Here is a 13,250-nt window from a genome sequence, read left to right as displayed (position 1 = left end):
CCCCCATCCCAGACACTGTATTTACAGGGTTCACCGACAGAGGTCGGGCTTCTCGCCTTCACTGGAGTAAATTGGAAAGGGAGAGAATTGAAATAACTGGAAAGAACCTCAAGAGAGTCAAGAGTGTTTTATTGTCATTGTCCCTAAACAGAACAATCAAATACTTACTCTGTAGTTTGGAACTGCAGATGCTGGTTGACACCAAAAATATAAACAAGATGCTGGAGTAACTCAGCAGGTCAGGCAGCATCTCTGGAGAGAAGGAATGTGGCATTTCGGGTTTGGACCAAAGTTTGAAGGGTCTCGACGTGAAATGTCCTCCATTCCTCCTCTCCAGAGATGCTGCCGGTCCCGCTGAGTTACTCCAGCATTTTGCGTCTATCTTCAATTAAATACTTACTTTGTCTCCCTTAAACAATCTTTAGTCATCACAAAAAAAGTGCTTGGCAAACTAAATACCAGTGTGGTAGAGTTGCTGCCTTATAACATAGAAACATAGAAATTAGGTGCAAGAGTAGGCCATTCCGCCCTTCGAGCCTGCACCGCCATTCAATATGATCATGGCTGATCATCCAACTCAGTATCCTGTACCTGCCTTCTCTCCATACCCTCTGATCCCCTTAGCCACAAGGGCCACATCTAACTCCCTAAATATAGCTAATGAACTGGCCTCGACTACCCTCTGTGGCAGAGAGTTCCAGAGATTCACCACTCTCTGTGTGAAAAAAGTTCTTCTCATCTTGGTTTTAAAGGATTTCCCCCTTATCCTTAAGCTGTGACCCCTTGTCCTGGACTTCCCCAACATCGGGAGCAATCTTCCTGCATCTAGCCTGTCCAACCCCTTAAGAATTTTATAAGTTTCTATAAGATCCCCTCTCAATCTCCTAAATTCTAGAGAGTATAAACCAAGTCTATCCAGCCTTTCTTCATAAGACAGTCCTGACATCCCAGGAATAAGTCTGGTGAACCTTCTCTGCACTCCCTCTATGGCAATAATGTCCTTCCTCAGATTTGGAGACCAAAACTGTACGCAATACTCCAGGTACGCAATAACGCCAAAGACCTAGGATCGATCCTGACCACTGGTTCTCCCTGTGTTTTTTGGGTGCTCCGGTTTCTTCTCACACACCAGGAGCATACAGGTTTGTAGGTTAGTTGGCTTCGGTAAATTTGTAAAGAACCGCTGGTGCGTAGGATAGCATTAGTGTACGGGGTGATCACTGGTCGTTGCAGATTCGGTGAGCCGATGGGCCTGTTTCCACGCTCTATCTCAAAAGTCCAATGAGGCTAATATGTTACAGATCACCTAACCTGACAAATTCAGGTCATAAAAGAAGTGGGTGCAGAGTTTATTGATTGATGAATGGCTGGACGAGTAGGGCACAAGAGGATGTTAGAACTATTTTCAAGGTGGAATGTAAACAAATTGGCAGGTTTCATCTCAGGATGATTGAAAACAATATCCTAGCAAGGATGTTAGATGGGCCAGGTTTAAACAAGCTTATGTGGGTGGGATAACGAGAAAAGGTGAGCAAACAGAATCTGCAGCAAGGTAATTGTTTTGTTCTTTCCAAATTTCAGTTGTGAATTTCTGTTTATCCAGAACTAAAAATTTTAAAGGCTAAAGGTAGAGATAGTTATGAGCAGCAATTTTGGAAAACTTCAGCTTCCTGATGACACCTCTGATTGCCAGAATGTGAATGAGAAATGAGCAGGACTTAGAGGCAACGAAGTGAAGATGTTTGCTAGTTATTCTCTTGTAGGTCTGGGTGGATAATATAATCCTGGTCAAAAACAACTTTGCAAATGCTTTTTATTTTTAAAGAATTTTATTTTTACAAGGGGAAATCAGTTTTTCTGCATAAAACCTATAAAGTAGCATAACCACAGCCACATACACTATTAATATATACAATATGCTACGCTGCCAAGGCAAAAAATGCTGTTTTTCTAAATATGTACAATTTACAATAAACTGCCATAAATGATGAAATAAACTGCTAATGTATTTCCCTTTCATATAAAAGAAAACTGAAGTTTACCATTTTGGTAAACACCTCTCCCTGAATAACGATTCGTCAGTTTATACGTATAAAGGCTCCTGAGATCAAAATACAAACAATTTGGCAAAAGCAATTTCGCAGGAAAGTGTTTTACTATTATTTTTTAAGGTGGAGACTTGAGCAAATCTGTGCTAGCAACATGATAAAACGATCAAAATTCAATTTTAAACTCATTTATTTCTCATGCACACTTTGGAGCTTTTGTCAAAAGTCACAAGGTGGCCTAATCCTTGAAACAGTCTGTAATTGTGGCATTTTCATGCTGTTTTTCTCTCTCTTTCCAGAATCAGACATCTAACCTGGATGGTCAGCCATTCCTTCATAAACTTGTTCATGCAGCAGTAAAGACTAAAGTCTGTTTCAGGCACTCGAATTTGGCACTGCAGTATTGTGTTTCTAAGACTATGGAAATGCTGCTCTTCTCCCCAAATAAAACATCATGCCATAATCACTGGGACATTGCACTTTATCACACCTACTAGCCTCCAAGATGCCAAGTATAGGGAAACATTACCCACCACATTGCAAAGGAAACAACACAGCAAATAATGGGTCATTTGTGAAAACCACAATTTTAGTTCACTGCTTGTAATAAATTAGGTCAACCATTCACCTGTCATTATTCGATATTTTAAACAATCATACAAAATTCTTAAGCGTTTCCTTTGTTCAATACTCTACTCCTAACTGGAAACCAAAATGCATAGTCAAATATGGTAATTTCTATAACATGATAATTAATGTTTATATTAACATCGGAAATGTTTAGTGTCAATTCCAAAGAAATGGTTTATTAATTGCAAAGAATTGAGATTAAACTAGAGCTAGTGAATCAATTCAGCCTGATGTCAGTCGTGCCGGGAAATTATGCTTTGATTACATTATTGAGCATGTTCATATATTGAATTACCCTTTATAATTTTTGCAACAATTGGCACGATTTTTCTTTAAATATAAAAATGAAGAAAAGTGTGACTGAAGAAAGGAAAGTTGATTTATTTGTGGCAGTCTTTTCAAAGGCCATTTGCTCTGGATACTAAACCTCTCTCTTTATAAAAGAGACAGAATATCCCAAATCAGCTACAAATGGAATATAAAATGCAATTGGAAATTATTATTCTTGGCTATCATTCTTTTATACATCATGCTCAAGGACAAAAATATCAAGCATACACATCCAAATAATTAATTCACTTAAACTATTTCATCGTCATCTGACATGTGTGATAATTAATAATTACAGTTTCTGGTCAAATCCATTGTTTCCCTGAGCATAATATAACGCACAATATCCATGAAACAACGTTTATAATTCATCAAGAAAGGGAACTATTTTTGTAATGTGCATTCCGATAAGGTGACAAAAAAAACGTGGGTTGTTTCAAGTCAGCATGTCTTGAACATGCAACAATTCAAACCAAAATAAAAAGATCTCAGCTCTGCGACAGAATGGTATGCAATTGTGCCAATGCTTCTGTTACTAATTACAACTTCAACCACAGTTCTACATTGCCATCTGATAGCAGGAGGAGGATAGAGTTTGTAAACTAGTGTCTGCAGTTCCTCATTTCTACAGATGGAGGTGGTTATGTCAACACACTTTGTTTTTGCATCTCTCAGTTGGTGGTGAGGAAGGGGGAAAGGTAAAGAGAAAAAAAACTGGGAGAATAAATAGGGTTCCTATTTCAGATTACAATCCATCTCTTTCCAATGAGGTCTCCGCACAAAACACCTTCCTGACATTAATCTCCTGGACACATTTTGTAGCAGCTCAGTTAAATCTTTTACTCGGGTAGAGTTAACTGAATCAGACATGATTCCACTCAATCTGCTTATATTACAGTAAGACTAAAAATTAGTGGAATATGCCAAATCCTATGAAGTTCTACCCTTGCAACTTGAGAACCATAATTATATTTTGTTGCAGATATTAACTTGGCTTTTTAATTAAAATATTAATGTACCTTGAGTGGTGTTAGATGTTAACATCTCTTGATCTAACATGATTTTATTCTGGCAGTGGACTGACTGGCTGAATAGGGGAACAAAGAATTACCTTTAGTTACTAAGCTTTTATCTGTCATTGGTAATAAAAATAAACTCGGCCGTTTATGTTACTAATTTTACATTCATATAAACATTTTAAATGGCAGGATAGAGCCGTAACACGATGGATAGGTTATGGAATCACATGATGCAGGGAGGGATACAGAGAGGTGTTGGGAAAATAATCAAAATCTGTTAAAAGGTTACCTTTCTCCACAGAAGCTGAATATATGCACCATTTTCTGTTGTAAATTAGGAAAACAAATGAACATCAAAATTGATTTTATGCAGCTTCTAAATATTAGAGCACATTAGGAGTAAGTCAACTGCAAAGTGCATTTTTATTTCATTTAGGAATCCAACAATATTTCACAGGGAAAATAGGATTTAGCAATGAGGGCTTGTAATAGGCGTGGGATATGTATTGGTGGAAAAAAGTACATTATGAGGCAAATTTTCCTTCCAGTTAAGGTTAGAATGCATATGTTGGGTATATATTTCCTTAGTTTACAACCATTTCTTTGTATTTCGTTGCTCAAGTTGTTGGAATGGGCAGGAGAAAATATTGAAATAAATAAAATTACAGGTGAACTCTAAATCATGATACAAGCAGTTACTGATGACTTCAATGCGAGAATTGTATGATAATCGAAGCCTGTCAAAATTAATTCAGCTCTACCAGTTTAAAAACTGCCTTCTTTACAGCCAATTAAATATAGTTGGGATAAGAAGCTCAGTTTCCACTGGTGATTATTGCTCCATTACAAACATAAATTATAGCTAATTAATACCAATGAAATGTTAGTATCTGTACAAATTATCCATTTCTCTATGATCAAACATAATTTTCTAACTGAACCAGTGACGCAGAATTTATCTTTTTTTCTTAAGTCGAAATATTTAAGGAATGTTTCACTTGCAATAGGATTGTTCAGAAGATGACAGTTCATAAGTTTTTATTCAAGCAAATGCAAGCAAATTAAAAAAATAGAAACGACAGCAGGGGAGGGGAGGAGAAATTTTACCCTAATGTTCACACATAACTCTGTTGCCAATGCTGTGTTGTTCTTGCTAATTTTACTCAATATTGAACGCAATGCATTGATGTAATATCCAGAATAATCAAGCATTCCACCCGATTCCATGCGTTCGTCCCCTACATGTCAGGTTAAAATTACCCGTTGTTTCTTACATACAAACAATAACCACTTCAAACATTTCCCTCCATTTTGAAAACTAGTGGTGGTACAATATTCTGTAACATTCAAGTATGGAAATGGATCATGTGGTTTGCTGGGGCAAAAAATAAAATGTTCCTGAGGACATATAACAGCAAAAAATAATGAATATCATTTAGCATCTTTGTAGGCACAGACAAAACTGAAGGCACCAAATGTCTTTTTATAAAGCACAACTCCACATCAGTAAACTGTGGATGGGCCAAAAGGTCACTTGCTGTTACAGGCGGTTTAACAGTTTTTTTTAAAAAACACATCAAATGGAGCAAACTTGGCTGCCACCATAAATCATACAAAATCTCAGAAATCACATACTCTCATAAGAGTTCAACTATTTCCTCTTTTTCCCCGAGGTGATCTGGCATTCGAAGAACATTTTGCATATGAGAAATATAAAATTCACGTGCATTTTTTGAAAAGTAATTCTATTTTTTAAATTGATCAGTATAAAAGAGTTTTTTGTTTTTTTTAAATGGCCTCATTGTTTTCACCCTACTCTTTCACCCTTGGAAAAATGATATATGTGGTAAATGGGAACAGATGTAGGCAATAGGTCAACATAGCCGAAGATGATGGCTACTGGTCCCACACTGCAAAATAAACTAACATTGCAAATGCAGAAATTTATGTCCTCCACACACTTTAAAAAAAAAAAGCTAATTGTGCAACAAGTAGAGTTTCAATTTAAACTGTTATCTATCTTACTTTTTTTTTGCAAGGACTAAATGTGTAGGCATGAAAAGTAATTTGGAAAGAAGTTACCTGACCAACTACTGGTTTAAGTACAAATTAAATATATCCTTAAATAAATGGCTCATCATAAAGTAAATTTTACACATTTTTTGTTTAAAAAAAGCTGCAAAAATACAAGAGTTTTGCATTGATCTTCATATTCAATGATACTTTTTTAGAATATAGTATAATTAGCAGTGGGTCAATATCTTCAGAAAACAAATCAATTGTATATCATGTGTAAGAAATAGGGAGCAGATGCTGGTTTACATCGAAGGTAGACACAAAATGCTGGCATAACTCAGCGGGTGAGGCAGCATCTCTGGAGAGATGGAATGGGCAACGTTTTGGGTTGAGACCCTTCTCTCTAGAGATGCTGCCTCACCTGCTGAGTTACTCCAGCATTTTGTTTCTACCCCAAATCATGTTGGGTACATTATAGATTAGAACAATTATAAATAGGCAGAAGAATCCCAGGCTGTTAGTAATTTGGAAGATTTATTTTGATGCATTGCATTCCTGACATTACAAAATAATGGAATCTGTTTTCTTATGGCATTCCTGCGAAGTTTTGTGATCTATAAAATGTAACCAAGTTGAAGAGATTATGAAGGAAGATATTATCTACCAACATTTGGGCAAAAATAATTTGTTGCACACTCAAGTCAAAATTTGTGTCCCGCCTCAGCTGAAGAACTTAGCAAATAACTTGGAATTTAAAGACACACAAAGGACACTTTAGTGTAGCATTGTGCCAACAAATACATATAAGCAAAACTCCCATTATTTGTTGCAAGCTATCTCCGTCTGAGCACTGATAAGTTCACCATACTGGGATGGAAAAATATACACACCAATTTGCTGAATGATGTCTAGATCATGCCTGGATCAAAAGCACCTGAATCTCTTCAACCCTTTAGTTGATAAGTGTGAATGTTCACCAGCAAGACTCACATGGACATTGCCAACAGAATTGCAGGTCAGAATGAGTCACTACATTTAAATTGGAGAGCAGGATAGATTGTCTAATTAATTGCAGGTCAGAATGAGTCACTACATTTAAATTGGAGAGCAGGATAGATTGTCTAATTTTACAAACTCTGAAAACGGTTAAAGCATCAGTCGATAGCACAGAGTGAAATGATGTGAAGGTACTGCAACATTTGGGAAAATAGCATCATTTTGGAATAAACACACAATTTATTACAGCGAGAATGCACCATATTCACTCCAGAGTTACTAGGTTAATGCATGCCAGGATTTCACTCCGATCACCTTTTGTTTATTGAAATATTTTGAAATTGCCTTTAATGTAGGCCTCCATTTAATACTACCCTTCTGTCTAGCATTGAATATTTGCATAGATGTTGAGACACGAACAAGTTTAATTAAAGAAAGCAGGCTGGATTATTTTTTTAACAAAAAGGTTACCAGGAAAACAGGCAAAATTAATTTTGAACCATAGTACATCCAAGTAGGTTTTTCTCCTGCATTTTCTAATCTATCTGCTTATAACAACTTTTTTCCCTGAATTTAATTCCAAGCCATCCCTCATATTCCAAATAAATTTGCTCAGATTCTGCAAATCTGCATAAGATTGGCACAGTATAAATATTTATCTTCTCTTTGCTCTCAACCTCACTAATTTCAAAATATGTTATATGGTCTACGCATTAAGGCCAGCAGTAAACATTGGTTTATTCTGTCCTTTAGCCAAGCACAGGAATTTGAAAATTAAACAGGCAATTACTCTGTCCGCTGACCAGACAGAACTCAAAGAATAAAAAAATACCAACAGATGAATCTATCAATCATTCAAATAAGGTAAATTGTGATCAAGATAATGTTATAGTCTTTTGTCCAATTTTGCATACCTACTTCAAAGAAACTCATCTTTTCACTCTTTCCACAGTGCAATGCTATTTCCTTCCTTTGAACTCATCTCCTTCCAAAAATAAGTCTAAGTCGGTATTAAAGTACACATTTTAGACAAAAATATTTGACTTGAATATAAATTCAATTAATTAAGTCATTATAATAAACCTTGAGATGAATGCAAAACGCCCTTTCCTGATTAATAATCGAGTACCCTAATGCAAAAAAAATAACCGCTTTGTCTACTGAAGAGACAAATATGCTCTCAGTTGGCTTAAAATACATGCAAGTAAAAATAAATAATTTTTGTTGTAGTGCTTAATAGGAGACAAAGCCAAGTTGCAGAGTCGTTTCTAGCATGGTCCACAGACATTATTGGAGTTGCCTGGTGTCCTGTTGCAGTATCCTGTGCTGTTTAATGCTTGCAGTGTCAACCATGATTTTGTGTCCATGAACAGCCAGCTTTCCCCCTCCCCCACAAAATAAATCCAGAAAAATATAAATATAATCCCTGAAATTCTAGAGAAAAAAATTCACAGTGGTTCAGTGCCAAATAAATGGCTGCTTCTCAGTCTCTCACTCTCATGGGTACCCGCCGTACCCGTCCAGACCTGGATATTCCATGGTTAGCAACCTCATTGTGTAAGACACCATCTGTATCGGAATCACAATCATCATATCTTACAGTCCTTCTGCCTTGGTTTCTGGTCCTTATTGCTGATGGTCTACAATAACAATCCTTTTTGACGTAATCAGAGTCATCATCATCATCTTCTCCCTCTTCGCTGTCCAAAATATTTTTCTGTTTCTTGTATTCTAATCTGCTGGTGCCTTTTTTCATAACAGCTTTGTTTTTTCCTCTCCCTATAACTCTTCTGGGTCTCCCTTTCTTCAGTTTTACCTTTGCTTTAACTTTTGACTTTGCTTTCATATTGTAATCACTATCCAAATCAGAAATAGATCCAGATTCAGAGTCCGTCTTTGATTTTGATTCAGAACTGGAGCTCGAGCTGCCTTCAGATCTAGAACCAGTTCCGCTACTAGAGCTACATTTGCTGCGAACCATTTCCTGCTGTTGCTGGCTGTCAGGCAGCGAGTCATCATCTTCCAAAATATTGACATTTTTTCTTCTCTTAACACCACCGAATAACGCATGATCCCTCTCTGGCTCTGTGTCTTCTTCCTCTGAATCACTCAAGATCTTGCGTTTCTTAGCTGCAGTGGTCTGCCGAACCAATTTTCTGCTGTGTCCATTTATCCGAGTACCACCAGCGTCTGTTTCTGTAATAGAAAAGTCTTTATTTAGAAGAGAGATATAAACTATCAAAAATTATAAAGAGATGAAACAGCATACCTGGTCGTCATGTTAAAGAAATATAATCCAGTTCACTTTGCCATCAGGAGGGTGAGAATGGTGGTGAAGGATGAGTTATTGGATCAAATCTGTCAGGGACAAAGCAGCATTTGCCGATATAAATGTTGGCAACTTCAAGCCTTGAGTGCGCAAGCAGTATGCATTGTGTTTGAGAACGCATACATCCAGATTCAGGAATAGTTTCTTCCCAGCTGCTATCAATGGTTCATGAATGGTTCATTCATCAGTTAAAGTGTGGTCCTGACCTCTTATCAACCTCGTTGGAGACCTTTGAAAATCTTTAATCAGACTTTATCTTCATGTTGTACCCTTTATCTGTGCACTATGGATAGCTTGGTTGTATTCATGCACAGTCTTCCCTTGGACTGGATAACACCCAAACAAAAGCTTCTCACTGTACCTTAGTACACGCGGAATAAACAAAACAAAGGAAATCCCCAAGCTGTGTTTAGCCATCCAGTGCAGCTTTTCCAAATGTTCTCCAACATTGACTGATGTATAGAATTCTGGCAATTCCTCACCACACAAAACATAGAATCTGCACACAACATTCCGCACCAAGGAAAATTGTGATTTGAGCAGAAGGGAGTAACTGAAAGAGATTTAGATGGAGAGAAATAATTTTTTAAACATCATATTGTTTGCCAAATCAAGTGACGTGGAAAGAACATTTCAGCTAGGCAGCTGACCAACTGTTTTGTGAGCAGCTCTTGTTCCGAGCGCCATGGGATCCCACAGAAGAACCTGTCTGCACATAATGCCTCTCACTCTGGGGGAACTGCACCAGATTCTTGGATGATATGTGCCAAGCATCACTGAAAACTCCAAGCCAAAATTGAACAATAAGAATTCAAATATATTTCAGAGGAAAATGGCATATTTGCAACATACAAGCGTTTAAATTGTGATCAGGGAGCGACACAATACTGAATCAATTTGTGTCTTTTTTCAATATGATTTTTCGATGAGATCCATCATCCATCTGAAAGCACAGCACCAGATTCTGCCAAGTTAAAACATATAATTCCCCAAAAAATAGAACTGCTGTAGGAATCAAAATGTCAACATAGGTCATTTTTGGAAAAATCGCACATGAGAACTTAAAGTTACAATCCTTTGATTTGACTGAGCATGAGAAGAATGTCTTCATGCCGACTCTCAAAATGATAGGAGAATTAAGTTATCTGATAACTGAAGTAAACAATTATCATTCAACTTTCCGCAGTTATTGAATCTAAACAATTCAACAACAAATGCAGCACATGCAGTTTCATCTGAATTACTGTGCATGTTAAGCAAACTTGAATTATATTTTGAGATTTCTAAGTCCTGAAGTTATCTAAATAAAATAGTTCATCCAGTTCATATTGTATATACATTAATCAGTAGTTCCATCAGTAGTTCAACTGTACTCACCTATTGTGTCTTTAGGTAAGGTGCACTTTCTTACGGTCCTGCTGCCGCCTGCCTCACTTTCTGTCCAAGTATCATTTGGAGAAGAGGTTGAAGATTTCTGAGTACAATTATTCGCTTCAGTAGAACTTTCACTGGAGTCTCCACTTCCTAATACAATGAAATACAGTATTGTAGAGGCTGCTCTTATCTTTCCTTAGTTTACTTAGGTACATAAATCTTTTCCGATTCATTGTTTTCATATAATCACAATAATTTACATCACAAAGGCAATAGGTTCAGGAGTAGGCCATTCAGCCCTTCGAGCCAGCACCACCATTCACTGTGATCATGGCTGATCATCCACAATCAGTACCCCGTTCCTGCCTTCTCCCCATATCCCTTGACTCCACTATCTTTAAGAGCTCCATCTAACTCGTGCTTGAAAGCATCCAGAGAATTTGAGGCAGAGAATTCCACAGATTCACAACTCTCTGGGTGAAAAAGTTTTTCCTCATCTCCGTTCTAAATGGCCTACCCCTTATTCTTAAACTGTGGCCCCTGGTTTTGCACTGCCCCAACATCGGGAACATGTCTCCTGCCTCTAGCTTGTAAAATCCCTTAATAATCTTATATCGTTTTAATAATATAACTTCTCATCCTAAATTCCAGTTTATACAAGCCCAGTTGCTCCATTCTTTCAACATACGACAGTCCAGCCACCTGGGAATTTACCTCGTGAACCTACGCTGCACTCCCTCAGTACCAAGAATGTCCTTCCTCAAATTTCAGACAAAAACTGCACACATTACACCAGGTGTGGTCTCACCAGTGTAAAACTGCAGAAGGACTTCTTTGCTCCTGTACTCAACTCCTCTTGTTATGAAGGCCAACATGCCATTAGCTTTCTTCACTGCCTGCTGTACCTGCATGTTTACTTTCAATATCCATCGCATCCATGGTAGCCAACAAAATAAAATTACGAGTCCTATTCCCAGGTGTATGTCATTGCCTTGCATGGCACTTCAAATGCACAATTGAACAGTTTAAAAAAATATATAAATGCACTAAGCTTTCAAGCCCCAGGATGATTTAAATCATATGAACTGGGTCTTCAATTCCAAACTAAATTCAATTTGACTGCCCTTTTAACCAATCGTTTTAAAGTTGTGCCAGCTGGTTCTTGACTTCAGTGCTAAATAACAATGGGCCACATTCACACAACTGAACCCCTAAATAATTTTATAGTCCTCAATCATGTCTAACTTTAGCCTCCAATGTTCCAAGAAAACTAAAACAAAGTGTTGAAGGACCACATCTCGTCAGGCAGGAGAGAATGGACAGGCAATGCCGAGTTCCTCCAGCACTTCATGCTTGGCTCAAGATTCCAGCATCTACAGTTTGGCACAACTATTCCTCGCATCATAAAACATCCTTCCATAATCAGAATCAGCATAACAAACTTTCTCTTAACTACTCCCATCGATTTCTTTCATAGAATTACAAACTCATAACAACATGGAAACAGACCATTTGGCTCTCCACGTTGAAACAGCCAATGTTTAAAACCAGCAAGTGAACACCGGGAACTGATATTTTGTACACAATCTATTAAATTCAAGCAATCTATTTCTATAGCTTCATTTGGAACGGGCTTGATCTTTTATAATCCCAGTCTTCTACTATGCAATAATAGAAACCTAAGAGAGAGAAAAGAAGCGTGACATCCAGTCCTCAATGGCCAAGAAAATAAGCATAGAACCTAGTATAAGAGTATCTCGATCGCAGATTCACCATGACGTATAGCAATTACTTCCAATTATATATTATCTTTATTGTAGTTAAACATTCCGTATGAGCTAAACACTATTCAGTTTCTTTACTCACCTGTCGTTGATCCAACTGACCCATTGGGTAAATCCTTTTTATCTCTTTTTACAGTTAGGGCAGGTGCCCTGGCCCTTGTGTTCCTCACTCTGGATGATGTAGAAGAATGATCAGAAGCATCACTGGAGCTACTATCACCTGTGCTACTTGTACTGTTGTGAGATGAACTTAATGAGGTAGACCTTTTGCAAAGATATTCGACTTTTGCTTGAGGCTTCATTGGTTTCCGTTTTCGCTCTGGACTAAAGATTGGACAGAAACAAATAAACGCTTGAGTACATTCAGTACTTTAGCAATGCCAGGCCAGCAAATTTCCCAGACGATTAAATGTTATTGCTATTAATACCCAAAAACATTTTTTAGTTTAGTTTAGTGATACTGCATGGAAACAGGCCCACCGAGCCATTGAACTTTGATCACTCGTCCACACTAGTTCGATGCTTTCGCACTTTCTCAATCACTCCCTACACACAAGGGACACGTTACAGAATTAACCTCCATACCCGCAAGTCTTTGGGATGTGGGACGAAACCTGAGCACCTGGGAGAACGTGCAAACTCCACGCAAACTGCACCCGAAGTCAGAATCAAACCAGGTCTCTCGTGCTGTGAGGGAGTAACTCTACCATCTGTGCCACTGTGC

General features: G+C 37.7%; 1 protein-coding gene across 3 annotated transcripts in view; it reads right to left on the bottom strand.

Moving 5' to 3' along the window:
* Nucleotides 1-7,345: 7,345 nt before the first annotated feature.
* brwd1 (bromodomain and WD repeat domain containing 1) overlaps nucleotides 7,346-13,250 on the bottom strand; it is a 71,012-nt gene continuing 65,107 nt past the window's right edge. For all 3 annotated transcript variants that reach the window (XM_033032467.1, XM_033032468.1, XM_033032469.1), the window contains 3 exons: nucleotides 12,609-12,850; nucleotides 10,746-10,892; nucleotides 7,346-9,235 (listed from right to left, as the gene is read on the bottom strand). In XM_033032467.1, the coding sequence (XP_032888358.1) occupies nucleotides 8,523-9,235; nucleotides 10,746-10,892; nucleotides 12,609-12,850 (1,102 nt within the window). In that variant the 3' untranslated portion in view covers nucleotides 7,346-8,522. The remainder of the gene's footprint in view (nucleotides 9,236-10,745; nucleotides 10,893-12,608; nucleotides 12,851-13,250) is intronic.

The sequence above is a fragment of the Amblyraja radiata genome, chromosome 14 (assembly GCF_010909765.2).
Source record: "Amblyraja radiata isolate CabotCenter1 chromosome 14, sAmbRad1.1.pri, whole genome shotgun sequence".
Taxonomy (NCBI): Eukaryota; Metazoa; Chordata; class Chondrichthyes; order Rajiformes; family Rajidae; genus Amblyraja; species Amblyraja radiata.
Note: the sequence above shows the minus strand (reverse complement) of the source record. Positions and strands in the feature narration are given on the sequence as shown.